This window comes from Gossypium arboreum, chromosome 12, assembly GCF_025698485.1.
Source record: "Gossypium arboreum isolate Shixiya-1 chromosome 12, ASM2569848v2, whole genome shotgun sequence".
In the NCBI taxonomy this organism is placed as follows: domain Eukaryota; kingdom Viridiplantae; phylum Streptophyta; class Magnoliopsida; order Malvales; family Malvaceae; genus Gossypium; species Gossypium arboreum.
The window spans coordinates 33,359,134-33,377,480 of record NC_069081.1 but is presented as its reverse complement, the minus strand read 5'-3'; the positions used below and the strand labels follow the sequence as shown (position 1 = coordinate 33,377,480).

The 18,347-nt window shown below is 35.5% G+C and overlaps 3 protein-coding genes and 1 pseudogene across 3 annotated transcripts; 2 read left to right on the top strand and 2 right to left on the bottom strand.

The window, feature by feature from the left end:
* Positions 1 to 690: 690 nt before the first annotated feature.
* Positions 691 to 3,232, bottom strand: LOC108476948 (pentatricopeptide repeat-containing protein ELI1, chloroplastic). The gene has a single exon (XM_017779332.2). The coding sequence runs from the start codon at positions 2,841 to 2,843 to the stop codon at positions 945 to 947; it is 1,899 nt and encodes a 632-aa protein (XP_017634821.1). The 5' UTR covers positions 2,844 to 3,232; the 3' UTR covers positions 691 to 944.
* A 3,481-nt stretch (positions 3,233 to 6,713) lies between these two features.
* Positions 6,714 to 8,486, top strand: LOC108477446 (metal transporter Nramp3-like; annotated as a pseudogene).
* A 2,112-nt stretch (positions 8,487 to 10,598) lies between these two features.
* Positions 10,599 to 16,690, top strand: LOC108479291 (U-box domain-containing protein 4-like). The gene is given in 9 exon segments (XM_017781795.2): positions 10,599 to 10,844; positions 12,038 to 12,228; positions 12,571 to 12,851; positions 13,359 to 13,475; positions 13,751 to 15,356; positions 15,359 to 15,403; positions 15,406 to 15,467; positions 15,470 to 15,790; positions 15,874 to 16,690. Coding segments are annotated over 8 exon segments (2,502 nt in total). The 5' UTR covers positions 10,599 to 10,844; positions 12,038 to 12,218; the 3' UTR covers positions 15,934 to 16,690.
* LOC128285668 (lysine-rich arabinogalactan protein 18-like) lies at positions 16,446 to 17,655 on the bottom strand. The gene is made up of 2 exons (XM_053023533.1): positions 16,959 to 17,655; positions 16,446 to 16,712 (listed from the first exon to the last, which is right to left on the bottom strand). Exons 1-2 carry the CDS (start codon positions 17,541 to 17,543, stop codon positions 16,629 to 16,631), a joined length of 669 nt encoding a protein of 222 aa, XP_052879493.1. The 5' UTR covers positions 17,544 to 17,655; the 3' UTR covers positions 16,446 to 16,628.
* Positions 17,656 to 18,347: the final 692 nt, after the last annotated feature.

Sequence of the window (18,347 nt, the reverse complement as noted above, 5' to 3'; positions counted from 1 at the left end):
TAAATATACCAATTAAAAAGGGGAGTTATATATAAATAAAACCCGAAAACCTAGCTTGAGTGGTCTAGCGGCCGTCAAGCAAAGAAATCTCCAAAACAGTTTTGGGGACTTCTTCCGTTCATTGTCAATTGGGTAGATTACGTAGAGGTCGGCATATGAAAAAGTTGCAACTTGGTTCGATAGTAGTTCTGAATTCTTGTTGCCGAGGCGTCGCTATCTACTCAGATTGAAGTTTTGATAATTTCGAAACCATTATTATAATTTTTTTTCTTGATTTGTTCTTCACACATGGATCCATGGTTAGGATTGCCGGAATTTTATTTTTCAGCTGCGCCTTAGGGGCACCGGCATTCCAACAAATGGGAATCACACCCTTGCCATTTCGGTGAAACGATGGCAGGGGAGGCAGTCCTCAGGCGACGCATCAGCTGACGTGGCCAAGAGCAGCGGCACATAGGGGATCTAGAGTTTTTTTTTTTATTTTTTGAAAAAAAAATTAGGTTGTGGGTTTGAGCTTGTGTAACATTGGGTTTCAGTTTGTAAATTGGGTTAAGGTAAATTGAGTTAAGGTAAATTGGGCTGTATTTATTTTATTTTTGTTTTGTCTTTGTTTGAGTTTATTTATCTTTATTGAGCTGGACAAAATTGAGCTATTACAATATTAAAAATGGTTATACACATATTAAAATCTTTAAAAATAAAAATTAATATACTCGTTGGATTCATCCTCGATGGTTCAGTCATGTAAATTTCCTTCTCGCCCACCCTTTCGCATTTAAAACACTGAATCAATGACCTCAAGAAGAAGCCTAAAATAAGGTGGTCTAATCCCATTCTACGGCAAGTTCGTCTTTACTAAAAAGGGCATCAGTTTTGAGCGTCTAATTCAATTCTAGCTTCTGTATTTCAACAAAACTAGAATGTTGGTCTAACTTTTTTATTGATCACCAGTAGTCCCCGCAAGAACATGAACCATTCACAAAATGGTGGAACCTATTCCGATCCCTCATTACAATTTTACGGCCGGTGATCTTAGAAATCAACTTGGTCACAGCATGGCAATCCGAACACACCCGGAGGTTTTTTACAATCTTGATAGGGGTCCCCGGTTGAGTGCTGATAAGACCATATGCAAGCGCCAGCTTCTCACTGTGAACTTCAAGTGACTGCTCTTTTTGTTCATCCCCTATGTCATGTAGTACAATCTCTGTTTGTGGGGTGTAACCATGAGCTTTGAGCCAACCATTTATTTCCTCTAACATCTCATATATTTCTTTGGTTTTTGGATGTTTCAAATCCCCAGCAAGGAACTCATGAACCCTATTGTGCACTTCAATTGAGCTACAACCAGGCTCCTTCTGCACCCCACTGTCTTTCATCAAGGTCCTTATCCTCGCCACCTCTTCCCAATCGCCTTTCGCAGCATACATGTTGGAAAGAAGAATATAAGTCCCTGAATTAGCAAGATTGTGGCTGACAAGATACTCTGCTATTTTCTCTCCCAATTCAAGATTACCATGTAACCTACATGCCCCAAGCAAAGCTCCCCACAAGATGGGATCGGGCTCTACCTTCATGTTCTTCACAAGCTCATATGCCTCTTCTAATCGACCAGCACGACCAAGAAGGTTTACCATGCATCCATAATGTTCGATCTTGGGTTCGATCTCATACTCCTCTCTCATTGCATTGAAAAAACTCCATCCCTCTTTGACCAAACCAGCGTGACTACATGCACCCAAAACACCAATGAAAGTAATATCAGTAGGGCGCAAACCAATCCTGCACATTTCATGAAACAACTCCAATGCATCTTGGCTGAACCCGTGCAAGGCATACCCTATAATCATCGAATTCCATGCAACAACATCCTTATAATGAATCCTATCGAACACTAATCTCGCATCCTCCAGGCTCCCACATTTGCTATACATGTCAATCAAAGCAGTAGCAACACGAACACTCACTTGAATATCATTATTTTGCATATAGGAATGAAGCCATCTGCCTGACTCTAAAGCTCCAAGCTGACCACAAGCTGATAAAACAGTCAGTATAGTGATTTCATTAGGCCTAGATTTCGCTGCCAACATTCGCCTGAAAAGCACCAAAGCTTCCTTAGGCATTCCATGTTGAGTATACCCATCGATCATCACATTCCAACATACCACATCCTTCTTCACCATTCCATCAAACAGCAACCTTGCCTCCTTAAGCTCCCCGTGTTTCGCGTAACAAGTTAGCATCGTGGTCAAAGAAACTAAACTCTTCTCGGGCATTCTCTCGAACACGAGACGGGCGGACCCAACGTCACCCCCTCTCGCGTAAACATCGACTAGACCTGTCTTTACATACAAATCTGAATCAAACCCAAGTTTGATAACTTGAGAATGAAGCATTTTTCCATGTTCAAGAGAACAAGATTTCAATATGGAAGAGAAAGTGAACTCGTTAGGCTGCACACCTTCAAATAACATTTGCGTATAGATAAATAAAGCTTCTTGGGAGAGACCATGGAGGGCGTGGGCGTTAATGATAGAAGTGTAGAAAAAGATGTTGGGGTTGAGAGTTCGATTGAAGAGAGCAAGTGAATAGTCGAGACGGCCTCGAGAAGAGTAAGAGCGTTGAAGCTTGAAATTTAGGATGGGGTGTTGATGAAGGCCGTGGCGGAGAAGAGCTGCGTGGATTTGGAGCAAGTGATGGATGGAGCTGGATTTATCTAAAAGAAGAGCTAGCTTGTCTGGTGATGGTGGAAAGTTGGTGACGGCGGCGAATGAGAGAGTGCTACGGTTTATGGAGGGTGCTGGCGGTGGAGGAGAAGTGAAAAGCAGGGCTGAGGACATGCTTGAATGAAGCAAAGTCTCAACAATTCAGGCACTCACAAGCTTTTGATAAGCATTTTGATTTACAGAGTATACTCATAGATTTGCTTGCTTTGTACTTTTACCTTATCCAACATAGATTTTAAACAAACTTGAGTCGAGTGGAACGGAAGTACCTAACAAGTTCAGATTATGTTTGCATCTAATTTTATATTTTAATTTGAAATTTTAATCTTACGATTTCAAATTATCGAATACATAACATTTGATTATTTGAAGACTGAACGGATAACAAGCAAATAATTATTTGGATCCTATTTTTTTTAAAATTTTTTAATTTTATAAACACAATTTAAGAATATATGACCAAATCATAATCAATACCAAATAATTGGTAGTTGTACAACTCAGACTCCAGATCTTTGAGTCCCCATATTTGAGACTACATTATCAACATCACATAAGGTGGCCCAAAGAAGAAGACCACAAGTTAAGAAGGCCCACGCTGGAATGTTGGAGAGAAATCCCCTATTTCAATGCTCAACAAAGAATCTCGTGCACCCTAAGCTTCCAACACGAAATTGACACCTACCACCTATTAAGCCCTTAATAAGACCGTAACATTTGGCTCTCTAGTTGTCACCAATCATCTTATAAATGGCAAGCACCTTCACCATTTATAACCATCTCGTAAGTCCCCAAATCATATGGTTTATCTCTTTTCTTTCTTCAATATGTTTAACTTGAGCATCAAGGTGTGAGATGAAAGTTTTACAATTCCCTTCTTGCAAGTTCAAGAAAGCAATCCGAAGAGTTCGTAAGCCCTTATAATTGCTAGCAAATTATGGGAAAAGCCTTCAATTGCACCAATATCTCACAGGAAACATTAGCCATGAGTCCTTCGCATCGTAGGAGTCTCAGATGTCTACAAGCTATTTGGAAATTCAAGAATTGTTGGAAAAATCTGGTTAAAAAAATAATTTATATTTATAGTGAAAGTTTAAAAATTTTCAAAATCGACTTGATTTGTGATTTTTATAGTAATAAACTTTTATTAAAAAATAATTGTGTTTTGTGCAAGATGAATTCAAGTCGATCCTGACTTTCAACCGATGACATTCTCTACTATTCTTGTACTACAAAATCCGTCGAGTGTGGGCTCAAGTAATACGAACCAAACACAGAATATGAAAAAACCAAACACAGAATATGAAACTTACTTTCAATATGAAAGTAATTCTCTCAATAAAAATCAATAAATATCGTAATTTCCAAAAATTAAAATTTATTCTAAGTAAATAAATTACTATTATTATAACACCTTATACCTCACCCGATCGAAGAATTCGGATACAAAGTATCATATCTTACTAATTGGACTATGAAAACAACTAAGCATTTAAAATCATACTTATTTTCAAAAATTGTCAAAAACATTTTTACCAAATTTTTAAGTAACTGGGCTTTTTAAATACTTTTTATTTTTAAAATTTTAATGATTTATTTAATTAAACTATATGGATCAATTGAACTAGTAGAATTAATGGCCTGATTGGTTCAATTATCGATCTAATTCTAAAAATCTTGGTCGAATATTTTATAGTAATATACTAATATTTGCAATTATTGGATAACGAAACTTTAGTTGATAGTTTCTAACTGTACCAAAAATACCTTATATCATACAATAGTTAGCATACAATTTTCAACTTAATAAATCCAAACTACCTTATATCATACTTAGCATACAATTTTCAACTTAATAAATCCAAACTACTGGACTATACTTAGAAAATTAGAGATAAAAATTTACAAAAATAATTTATTGAAAAAATGAAAGGGTCCCGCAATTATTGTTTTATTTGCATAGGATTGAGAATATTTTATTCAACATGAAAATGATCCTAATAATTTGATGACTATTCTCATTATCCAAATATTGGTCTAATGTCATGTGTTCATTATGCTTTTAAGGATTTAAATAACTTTTTTTATAATCTCTAATTTTTCTAATTTTTAATAATATTATAATTTATTAGATTTTTATTATTTATAAGTTTTATAATATTTCAATATTTTAAATATGCTTTATTAATTTTATAATTTTTATAATTTTTATAAATTTTAGGTAAACTATCAAAATAGTCACTTTTGTTTTCCTCATGTTATATTTAGTCACTTTTGTTTACTTTAGGTTATATTTAGTCACTTATGTTTGAAATGTTATGTTTTAGTCACTTATGTTATTGCGTTGTAACATTTTAGCCACTGAGCCGTTAATTTTCGTTAACGATGTAACAGTAAGCTGACGTGGCATGTTAAACTATCATTTCAAATAAAAATTTTAGGTTAACTTATGCAATCAGTCCCCATATTTTTTCGTTTTGAGCAATTTAATTTTTTTCTTTTATTTTTTTAACTTTCTTTTTTTTTCCATTCTCTTCTGCTTCTTCCTCTGTTTTTCTCCTTTTTCCATTTCTTTTAACGTAGTTTTTCTATATTTTCTATTTATTAAAACTAGTCCTTATATTTTTATTTTTTTTAACAATTTAATTTTTTCGAGTAAGGTAAGCTTGTGGACTAGTTTTAACAAATGAAAAATATAGAAAAACTACGTTAAAATAAATGAAAAAAATGAGAGAAACAGAAGGAGAAGCAGAAGAGAATGGGAAATTAAAAAGAAAAAAAGAAAAGTTAAAAGAACATAAAAGAAAAAAACTAAATTGCTCAAAATGAGAAAATATAAGGATCAATTGTAGAATTTCACCTAAAATTTTCATTTAAAATGATGATTTAACCTGCTACCTTAGCTTACTGTTACTCTGTTAATGGCTTAGTAACTAAAATGTTATAACATGATAACGTAAGTGACTAAAATGTAACCTAAAGCAAATAAAAGTGACTATTTTGATAGTTTACTCTAATTTTTTATAATTTTATAATTTTTAATATTTTTATGAACAAATATAAGATTAAATTATAAATTAACACGTGTAACTATTTTATTGGCCTGTCAATTAATTTTAATGGTAACATAGTCAAATATAAAAACTAAAGCTCAATTGGTTGTAAATTTAGTGGGTTTAAAAAAAATTATATTTAAATCGAAAAAGCTCATAGAGTAAGCACGGTCATGACATGAAATCGAGTTGAATTTAACATAAAAGAAATTTGTTAAAATATGCTCAAAGTTGTTATATTCTTCGTATATTTATGATTTAGTCCTTATATTTTTATTTTAAAATTTTAGTTTCTCTATTTTTAAGATTTAAAATTATAAGTTCAATTATTAATATTATTAATTCTTATGTTAAATTTAAATTCATTACAATTTTTTAAATGATTACAAGTGAATAAATTTTTATTTCAAGATATTACATTAATGAATTTAATAGAATAATTTTGACGTATTTCATGATAAATAGATTAAAACTCAAATGTAAGATTGGATTTAAAATTGAACCTTTCTACTTTAAAGAAATTTGATAATTTTTATGCTGAAGTTTAAATTCAATCATTTTTGTTTGAGGTTAAAATCAAGTTGGAATTAATTTTATAATATTGAACAACAACAAAGTAAAATAAAAAATAATTGATTAAATTTATAAATGATTGGTCAGCATATTAAATTCAATTCTATAAATAATTTAACTCGATAATAATAATGAAGTTAAATTTAACTTTTCAAACTAAACTAAAGTAAATTGCGAGCAAATGCTTGATTTGCTAGCCATTGCATCTATGTAGGTGGCAAATTGTCAAAATAACATAAAACTTTCACGTTATTTTAGAATAATAAATCAATTTTTTTCTAAATTTTTAACTTTTTAAAAAATTTAAATTTAATTAAAATATTAATAATTAAAAGTAAAATTCTAATTTATTATTCTCCTATTAAAAAATATAAAAAATATATGGAATCGTAGTTTTATACCCTCTTCCATTCTCTATATGGTATATGGTAAAAAAAAAAAAAAAAAAGCGAAGGCGCTAAAGCCGAAAAAGAAAAGGCCACGAACAATGGTGGGAAGGAACGTTAGTTGTCCTTTTCCTTTCAGTTTTGTTCAAGCCAAGTCCAAAAGCCAAAAGCACCCTCCACTAGACGCTGCCTACACCCCAACATGCAACCGGAAGAAAATAAGGTTCCGTTACTATCCGATCAAGACTCGGACGAGGATGTTGCCTACGACTCCGGTTAAAAGGTCCACATCGTTGGAATCAACGAACCGGACGATGAAGCTTCACTGGGTGTCGTCCCACCTTTTTCCTGGAAAAAGCTTTGGCTTTTCGCCGGAGCCGGTTTTTCAATCTCAATAGCGTTTTTGGACCCTGGGAATTTAGAAGGCGATCTCCAAACCGGAGCTATAGCCTGTTACTCTTTACTGTGGCTGTTGATGTGGGCTACGGCTATGGGGTTGTTGGTTCAGTTGTTGGCTGCAAGGCTTGGTGTGGCGACAGGGAAACACTTGGCTGAGCTTTGTAGCGAAGAGTACCCGACTTGGGCTAGGAGGGTTTTGTGGGTGATGGCGGAGCTGATATACAGGAAGTCATTGAAAGTGCTATTGCTATTAAGATTTTGAGTAATGGTGCTTTGCCTTTGTGGGCTGGAGTTCTTATTACAGCTAGTGATTGGTTAGTGTTCTTGTTGATATTTTGAGTTATTATTATTGTAGTTAGAAGTATTTGTGTGCATTAAAGGTTGCTTCTTTATGATATATGATGTCTGAATTTTCAAGGTTTTCGGTTTATTTTGTATGCTCACCTGGTTCTTCGTTTTCTTTGCCTTGGTACAGTTTTATCTTCTTGTTTCTTGAAAACTATGGAGTGAGGAAGCTGGAAGCATTTTTTGCTGTCCTTATTGCAACAATGGCCGTCTCATTTGCTTGGATGTTCGGTGAAACAAAACCAAGTGGCACCGAGCTTCTTCACGGTGACAAACTCGGCTCCATTGTAGCAAATTCCATGCTTCATATATCTCAATAAATTTCATTTAGTATTGCAGTTCATTGATGCTCAAATGGTTTCATATTTTCACATGTGTTTTGGTTCCAAAACTCAGCTCCAAAACCATCAAGCAGGCTGTGGGAGTTGTGGGCTGTATTATTATGCCTCACAATGTATTCTTGCACTCTGCTTTAGTGCAATCACGCGAAATCGATCGTAACAAGAAAGGCCAGGTGCAAGAAGCTCTCAATTATTACTCGATCGAGTCGACTGCTGCACTTATAATTTAATTTATAATCAACCTGTTTGTTACCACTGTCTTTGCTAAAGCATTTTGCAGGCCAGTATCTTGAAGAAAAATATGGAGGCGGGTTACTCCCCATTTTGTATATTTGGGCTATTGGGTTGTTAGCAGCTGGACAAAGTAGCACTATTACAGGCACTTATGCAGGGCAGTTTATCATGGGAGGCTTCTTGAAGCTGAAGTTGAAAAAATGGGTAAGAGCTTTGATCACAAGGAGTTGTGCAATTATTCCTACTATTATAGTTGCTCTTGTTTTCGATTCGTCTGAAGCAGCCCTCGATACATTGAACAAATGGCTTAATGTGCTTCAGTCAATTCAGATCCCTTTTGCTCTTATCCCACTTCTTTGTCTAGTATCCAAGGAACAAATCATGGGTGCCTTCAGAATTGGCCATGTACTCAAGGTATGCTGCTAATCGCCTTGTGTTGCGCCTTGTTAATACATTAACCCGTCTCTCCTGCCACTGACTGTGGCATGAGCTATATAAAATGCGAAATTGGTTCATTGAAAACGATGTAGCGACCCTGATAGCAGTTAGAACTTCTTACATTCCATCTTTTAGCAGGGGACAATGTACAACTTTTGTTGTCTAAAAGCTACCTCTTGAGAGTTCTAGTTTCAGTACATTTTCCATTCATATACACTGTTATACTGGAATTCCTTGACGCCATTGATATAACCTAGCTCTTTTTCTACACCCAGTCATGAACTAAATACTTGTACCGTTCCATCACGCAAACTATCGACTCATGCTATTTTATAAGTTCCACTTATTTGGTGATCAACATCTTCATACATGCTTCAGTTCATCAATATTTTCCCTATTAAGCATAGGAAAGGAAATGTCAGTGAGTGATGATTGCCTTATCAACACTAAAATAATGTGGTTACTGCATGTAGATCCTGTCAATGAAGAATTCGCCTTGTTTACGTTTTCCCCTCTCTTCTGCAGACAGTGGCATGGATTGTGGCAGCGCTGGTGATCGTGATCACCGGGTTTCTTTTACTCAATTTCTTCTCCTCCGAAGTGAGTGGCCTAATGTTCACAAGCATAGTGTCTGCCTTTACAGGCGCATATCTTGCATTTTTAGTTTACCTTGTTTCTCGAGGCTTTTCGACGTTTGATACTCCCTAAACCGGCATATCGAATCAAAGAAGTCGATCTTAGACACCCTTGTCAAGGCATGATATCAGAAAGCTCGAAACACCTTACACCTACTACCAAATGCCAATATTGATGAAAGCCTCCTAGTGGGATTACTGTTTGAAACAACAGTGTTGTAAACAATATATTTATCATATCTTGCTGGATATAGAGGATTGGAGTGAGTGAGACTCTAAACAAAAACATTCTTTTCAAACATTTCAAGGAACCAAACACTGTAGTTTTGAAAATCTACCTTAAACTTTGTCCAAGTTGGATAATACGTGAACCAGCTTTTCAACAAAACATGTATTTCAATTTGGATTGCTTCTATAAAAACAAGTTGGTTTTATTTTATTTTATTTTATTATTATTATAGAAATTTCTACTAATATTAGGATTGCTTTTAACAAATTGCTTTTTTTTCTTCATATTCTTTGATTCTAAAATATCTATTTATATTGTGACCGCTTTCAAAAGATTGAAACACCAACATTTCGTATTGCTTGTACTTGAATAATCTATTCTAAATAAAATATATATTACTCAGAAAGTAAAATGTTAAAATTTTGAATTTTTTCATAGTTTTTACAAATGGTTTAATAATGATTAAAATTTTTCATTAGCATTTTATTTGAATTTTTAAAATAATTTCTATGTTAATTATTATTTTGTATAATGATGTTTTGTATTGATTACATCTTGTATATTGAATACGGTAAAATTGATTTAATTAAAATTTAAATATTTTTAAAATTTTTAATATTTAAAGTATTAAATAAGTTAAAATATTTTAAGTATAATGATTTTTTGACCCTTCAATTTTTAAAAAGAAATATTTAAACCCATATAATTTTTCGCCTCTTTTAACTTTTAAATTTATATTTCTTGTTAAATTATCCAAAATAAATAAAAGTTAACATTGCGACGTGTCATTCACATAGTAATCTATATGTATGTCACGTAAATAAAATTAAAAACATTTAGTTTTTCTTCTATTTTGAGGAAATTTAATAAAAAGACAAAAAATTAAATAAATTGTTAAAATAAATTTTTTATAAAATTAGAGAGTCAAGTCATTATGTCTATATTTTAATAGATTTCATTTAGATGGATGATCAGATTGATTCCAATAAAGCTAAAATCAGCCGCGATGATAAGATTAATAACTATAGCAATTAGATTAAAATTAGTGATGAATAAAATGCGTAAAATTTATATATACGGGTATTTTAATGAATTTTTTATTTTATCCGATAAAAATGATGTAAGGATATTTAGTTATTTATTACATGAAGTAGGATTACTACTTTTGGCCAATCATAAAAGTATAAAAGAAAATAAATTCTAAAATTCCAGTCAAAATACCCATAAAGAAATTCCAAAACGACGAGAATCTGCCAATCTCCAACTAAGCAACGCCAGCAAAACGATTAAATAAATTAAAAAAAGTAACTAATTCCCAAAAATTAAAAAAAAAAAAAGAGCTTGAAAAAGGAAAAAGAATGGCCTAAAGACCCAGCAACAGGATAGCGAAATCTGGGACTTAATTATTTTTTCTTTTTGGAAAGATTAGTGATATCAATAAACAAGAAGGAAAAAAAACCCAAAATTCAAAGCTGCATTAAGGTATTTTTTCTTTGGCTTTGGAAATCTCTCTTTATATTGTTGAGTTCAATTATCTTTTTGGTTTTTGTATATGCATTTGTGTTGTTGTTTACTTATTTGGAGTTGGGTATTTTTTTGAAATAATAGGTAAACCCATTTGATCTAATTACTTCCTTTATGATCATATTGTTTCATAGTATGATTTTGAAAGGCTAAGTGGGTGTTTTGGATAAATTATATTTGAAGGACCACTGATGGGGTTTTAGGGTTAATTTTTATTCATTTATTTATCTGCCTTGCTGCTGGGGAAGTGCGAAAAACAGCTTATGTTTGTTCAATGAACAAATTAATTTTTTAATGAGTATGACACTGATATGCAGGAGTGCCAAAATCAGTAAGTTCTAAAACGATTTGATTAGGTTGTGACTTTACTATTCTGTTATTGGGAAGTTGGAAAGCAAGTAAATTATAAACTAAGAAATATAAATGATATTAGAAACCATTTCTGATAGGTTTTGGAAGTAATGGTTTAGGTAAATTTGTAGCTTCATTACAGCGCGCTTGTTTTCATCTAGTAGCATGTGGAACTTGACCATGGTTCCCACGACATTTTATGTTTGTTTTTGTAATTCTTGTTGAGACCTTTATGTCCTTGATTTGAAGCATCAACTGATTGATTTGTATAGGATGGCTCTTTATCCCAGTAGTCTTATCCGGTTATTTTGTTCTAATAGTGTCTTTTTTCTATTCTAAAAGGTGTGTCTGATGTGCAGTAGGCGAAATATATCCAAATAACTAATTGTTGATTTCCTAGAAATTAGGGCAGTAGTGAAGAGGGACTGCAGGTAGTACAGAAGCTTACAAAGTATTGGAGTTAAGGCAAATTCAGTTTATCTAATCTTTAGAGAAGGGTTTGGCTTGTTTTTAGTCAAGTAACTCTCTTTGGTAGTGGGTGAGTGGGGATTGTGTTATGTTTAATGTGGAGAGGTCGCTGCTCTTGATTATTTCTTTTAGGTTTGCGTTTGTTACATTTCATGGATGCTAGGAAAATTATCAGCATAATGAACTTTTTAAGGAAACTTTGCTGTAATTGCTGTGAGTGTTTTGGAGGTAAATATTATATTTGATGGTTTAAATATTTTTATTTTTATTTTTTTCGTGCTCTTAATATTTTAAGTTTCAATCAAGCTTGATCTAAAATTTTGATTCTACAGTGGGATTACTAGTTGGCAAAAGTGAGATTTCAAGAACCTGTCTGGTTCTTGTTATCAAGATAGTGTGCTACATGGGCTATGGTGCTGATGTTCAAAAGGGTTTTCTTGAGTTTTATGGAATAATATGGTTTCCAAAGTATTCGTCATCCATTATTGAGAAAGGATTTTGCTGTTAGAATTTATGAAACACGGTATGTACTATGTCCTTGTTGTATGTGTCTTTCAGGCTTCACTTTTTTCTCCCTCCAAACTTCTGCAAATGAGTTCATGCATTTTGTCCTGTATCAGTTCGGTTATGAAAAACTGTTATGTTGGCAGCATAAGCTCTAGTTCATTGATATTTTGCTTTAGGTTAAATTGAATTCCGAGAAAGGAATTATGTTGTTAAACTAAAGTAATTAGGCCCAAAGTTTTCTCCCTGTTGTTTCACGACAAAGATACTTGCATCTTTTGTTTGCTTATTATTATTCTTAAAGTTTTTCTCCTTCTACTCTTTCTTACGCGCGATCTTTCTGACTTTTTTTGTTACCCAGATCATATGGAGATTTCTTTGTTAAAAGCACTTCTGGGTAACATTTCCTCATTTTTAAATTTGTCATCTTTTGAGAACATTAACTCAGAACCAGTTCAGAAGTTTTACCAGAGAGCAGAAGAGATACTACAGTTGTTGAAGCCAATTCTTAGCGCAATCATTGATTCAGAAATTACTTCTGATGAAGTGCTTAGTAAGGCATTTGAAGGATTGAGTCTCTCTATAGAAGAATTGAGAGAGCAATTCGAGAGCTGGCAACCCCTTTTGAGTAAAGTTTACTTTGTAAGTTACTAGTTACTTGAGTTCACATCTTCACTTAGCAATTTTAGTCCACTTATGACTAGAAGTACCTAAGTTAAACATCTAGGCATTGACATTCACCTGATATTGTGAAGCTTTGATCAATTACCCGTCTGAACATTAATATTTTCACATGAGATGCATGTTGTAGATTATTGCTGTCATTTTACAGTTAATTCTTGTGGATGTTTTCTGCCACTATGGTCTATGAACACATTTTCTTCTAATTTCTTATGGTTATTAGAACATCATCATGTTTGTCCTAAGAGATTGTTGGAATATATGGCTTTTGGAATAAGTTTAGCCCCTAAGTGCTGATTCTTGAATGTTCGCTCATATTTAGGTAGAAAGTTGCTATATATGGGTGTCCTTTTAGGAAATAATGTTATAGAAGAATATAATTTTCTTTTAAGGTACTATCAGTCAATTAGTGTTGTCCTTTAGTTAAATGCACTTGGATAACTATCTTCTCTTTCACTTGACCTTTAGGTTCTGCAAGTTGAGTCATTAATATCGAAGATTCGGAATTTTAGCCTTGATGTATTCCAGTTCTTGAAGTCTTCCCATCAGCATCTGCCTGATGAATTGAATTCAGCATCTCTTGAGGTAATTTAAAACCCAAGTTAATTGAAGCTTTTACTTTTATTTGAAGATTGTACTCTTCATCTTGTATTTAAGTTTTATAAATACAGCATAATTATTGTATTCTCACAATGATTACCAAAAAACTGTCATGTATTGGAGCGTGAATGGCATCTAAGTATACAGTTGTGAGATGTGAAAAAATATGCAGCTTTCATTTTGATTTAATTTCTGAGTTCAAAGAATGCTAAAGGGGATTCCACATTTCAGGATGTTTAACTATTGGCAATTGATTGCAGCACTGCTTGCAGAAAATTAAGCTTGTAGCATATGAGCAAGCATCATCTGTCATCAGGGAAGCCATACGGGATCAAGTGGATAGTGTTGGACCATCCTTGGACATAATAGTGAAAATTGCAGAGAACTTGAGTTTGAGGTCAAACCAGGAGATTCTGATAGAGGCTGTGGCCCTTGAAAAGTTGAAGGAGAATGCTGAACAAGCTGAAAAAACTGCAGAAGCTGAGTTTATTGATCAAATTATTGCTCTTGTAAATCGCATGCATGATCGTCTTGTATTAATGAAACAATCTGAGACCTGTAGCCCAGTTCCAATACCTGCTGATTTCTGCTGCCCCCTTTCCCTAGAGCTAATGACTGATCCAGTGATTGTGGCATCTGGCCAAACCTATGAGCGGGCTTTCATCAAGAACTGGATTAGTCTTGGGTTCACTGTGTGCCCCAAGACACGGCAAACTTTGGCTCATACCACTCTTATACCTAATTACACAGTAAAGGCACTAATTGCAAATTGGTGCGAGTCAAACAATGTGAAGTTGCCTAATCCCACGAAGTCCATCAATTTAGACCAATCCCACCCCCTTCTTGTGCACGCAGAGTCTGGCTTGCCAAGGGATTCAAATAGTTTTCCTCCCCCTAGAATCAGCCAACCATTGTCACCTGAGTCACGGTCTAGAGGTCAAGCTGGTAAGAACCTAGTCACATCCAGTGGACTTCATCACAAGGGAACCTCCCCACTACATCCACGTTCTACCTCAGAAAGTTCCTTGCCAGCTATAGCTGGAAATGGAGGGGGTTTGGATGTTGCAAGAATATCACTAAAGAGTGTGGAAGACAGGTCAAAGTTGGAACGAAGGTATAGCGATTCTGTTGGTGAACCCCCTGTGTCACCTTCTAACAATATTGGTCAGTCATCTCAGAACCACACAAGATCTGTCTCAGCCTCTAGTGCACTTCCTAATCCAGATTCTCCTCTAGGAGCTGTTGGAGATGCCAATGAGACTTCTGATGGTTCAACTCATCTCGCAGCCTACAATAGTGATGCTTCTGGAGAGGTGAAATCTGATGCACAGCCTACAGTTAGCCCAGCCATTCCACAAAGAGAACCTCAGTTTCCTCCTCGGTTGATGGATACACGATCTCGAAGCCAAACAATCTGGCGCCGGCCATCGGAAAGATTCATTCCAAGAATAGTTTCTTCTCCTGGTGTTGAGAACAGGGCTGACCTTTCTGGCATTGAAGCCCAGGTGAAGAAGTTAGTGGAGGACTTGAAGTGCACTTCAGTTGATACTCAAAGAGAGGCCACAGCTCAACTCAGGTTACTTGCTAAGCACAATATGGATAATCGGATTATAATAGCGAACTGTGGGGCCATTGTCTTGTTAGTTGATTTGCTTCATTCACCGGATACGAAGACTCAGGAAAATGCTGTTACAGCACTTCTTAACTTGTCAATTAATGATAACAACAAAACAGCAATCGCTGATGCCGATGCAATTGAGCCTCTGATTCATGTCCTTGAGACAGGAAGCCCTGAAGCTAAAGAAAACTCAGCTGCCACTCTCTTCAGCCTTTCAGTCATTGAGGATAACAAAGTCAAGATTGGAAGGTCGGGGCAATCAAGCCTCTTGTTGATTTATTGGGGAATGGTACTCCTAGGGAAAGAAAGATGCAGCTACCGCTTTGTTTAATCTGTCAATATTTCATGAAAACAAGGCTCGACCATTGTGCAAGCCGGTGCTGTAAGACACCTTGTGGACTTGATGGACCCAGCAGCTGGAATGGTTGATAAGGCAGTTGCTGTTTTGGCTAATCTTGCTACAATTCCTGAAGGGAGGAATGCTATTGGGCAGGAGGGTGGGATTCCTGTGCTGGTCGAGGTTGTTGAGTTGGGCTCAGCGAGAGGAAAGGAAAATGCTGCTGCTGCCCTTTTACAACTCTGCACAACCAGTGGTAGATTTTGCAATATGGTTCTCCAAGAAGGAGCTGTTCCACCACTAGTGGCATTGTCCCAGACCGGCACCCCAAGAGGTAAAGAGAAGGTAATAGTTATGCTGTTCTTTTTTCTTTTATTTCTCACTAAACCTTTCTTCTTTACCGTTAATTAAGCATGAGTTGATCACAGGCACAGGCACTTCTGAGCTACTTCAGGAACCAACGACATGGTAGTGCTGGAAGAGGCTGAAAGTAGGCATTGGGTCTAAATACAGTTTGTATACATTTGATGCTTCAAATAATGCATTTTGTAGGTTTGCTGCCTGGGCTTACATTTTATACAGGGTTTTGTTGTAGAGAAAAAGAGAAATTTTATTTGTAGAGTCCTCTTGTGAAGTGCTTCTGATACATGGCAATTGTGAAATGTAAGAAGTTTCCTACATGTGAGTCCGTCTGGTGTTTGCAGCCGGGGGAGAAGACGATAGGAACCAATGAATAACGTCTGTCCTGGTTTATCCCATGCGCCTAATTATTTTTCGCTCAAAACTGTTCTTTCAGATTAAACTAAATAATCAGATTGATTTGTAAGATATGCATTTGCTGCCATTTTAAGCTTTTCTGTACTTTCATTGGAACATTGTCTAACCGAACAACTCCTTTTTTCCCTGTAATGGTTCATAAGCTATATATGATCGTTTCAGTTTTGTTACTTTGACAATGTTTAACCTGCACAAACGATCTTGAGATTCATTAGCATTGGTATTAGTAAAATAAATTGTGATTTTATTATATAATCGAAAAATTAAAGACAGAAAATGGGTAAATGAAGGGGAAAAAACAAGAATAGTGGAAATTACAGAGGAAAAAAAAAAACTAGAGTTTCCGCCTCTCAGTACACCAGCCAAAGAATTACAACGCAAAATGTGGAATGTGATCAAAACCAATCTAGAAGCTCAAAGCAATGGCTGCCCATCCCAACGCCAACCCTCCAATTATCTTCTTCATGTTCTTCATTGCCTCTGCTCCACTCTGCATTTGTTTACAATAACTCTTTAAATTTTACAGATAAATATAGTTTTAAGATGAAAAAAAAAAAAGATCCGTTGGTCTGTCCTTTTTCAGAAAATTAAATGAACTAGCTCAACGGTGCATCCTTTAGACGCGATTAAACGAAAACAAGATCTCTACATTTATGCAGTGTAAAAGTTCAGATCTGAAAGCGCATTGTTATATGATGTAAGCTACTGAAACGTTAGTAAAGAGAAGAGAATGTACCTCGTCGGCAGCGACAGATGGACCGGGAGAGGAAGCATCGAGGCTCGGTCCAGGAGCTCCAGTTGGTGGAGCGGGAGGTCCAAGCATATCAGGTGAAGGAGCCGGAGCATGGTGTTTCTTGGATTTCTTGCTTTTGCTCTTGCTCTTGCTTGGAGCTGGGGCCGGAACCTCAGCAGTAGTTGGTGCCGCAACAGGAGCCGGAGGAGAGGCCGAGCTCTCTGGTGGAGTCGTCGGTGCAGCAACGGGAGGCGATCTGGCTGGAGGAGAGCTCACAGGTACTGGAGCCGGTGGAGAACTCACCGGAGCAGCAGCCGGAGGAGAAGACGGAGCAGATTTAGATGGGGCTGGAACCGCCGCAGACTTCTCCGGAGCCGCAACCGGTGGTGAAGAAGTTGGTGGGGAAGTGGTAGGGGCAGCTGTTGGAGCCGGTGATTTAGGTTTGCTAACAGGGGCAGTAGCGGGAGCAGTAGCAGGAGTAGTCGCGGCCGGCGGAGCTTTAGTAGGTGAGGCTGCCGGAGATTGACCACCGACAGCGGTCACCACAAAACAAATCAAAACAACTGCAAATGCACTTCTACGATCCATTTCTTGAAGACAGAGGGAGAGTGAAGTAGTAACAGAAACTAATGACAAGGAGACAAGAGACTCTCAATAAATATATAAATAAATGAGGGAGAGAAAATCAGAAAAAATGATGATTATAAAAAGAAAAGAAGAAAAAGTTAGGAACGTGTTTGGATCAGAAATAGCCGTTGGATGAGAAGCTATTGCAGGGCCCACCGGCATCAAACTATCAAACAAAGACACATTGTAATGTGGCGATCAAGACTCGACACAGTCTGGATTGGGGCCCACACACGTGGACCATGTAATTTGCTGTTACATTACCTGATTAGGGTAAACTACACCTAAGGTTACTGAACTATTAATAAATTTACATTTCAGTCATTTAACTTTAAAAGTTACAAAATAATTATTAAATCATTCGAAGTTTTTATTTAATTCATTGAACTATTAAATCACTGTTATATAACTTTTTTTTATTCACACGGTCTGCACCAATCAAAGGATCTCATTTTCCTTCTCTTTAACAATTTAATTATTTTCATGAAATAACTTTGAATATTATGAATTTACGAATAAAAATCCAAACAGTTTTCTTCTCCGATCTCTTACATTGACCTAGATCTGAGGTATGTTCTTCTACTCGCCTATAGGTACTAATCTATTGTACCAATCGTCAAATCATCACTTGGAGCTCACTAACCGAACTTTAGAAAAAAATACTTAACAATCCAATAACTTAAATAAATACTTTCGAATAATTCAGTGACCACGTTGTAACTTTTCAAAGTTAAGTCACCTTAGGTGTAGTTTATCCTACTTAAT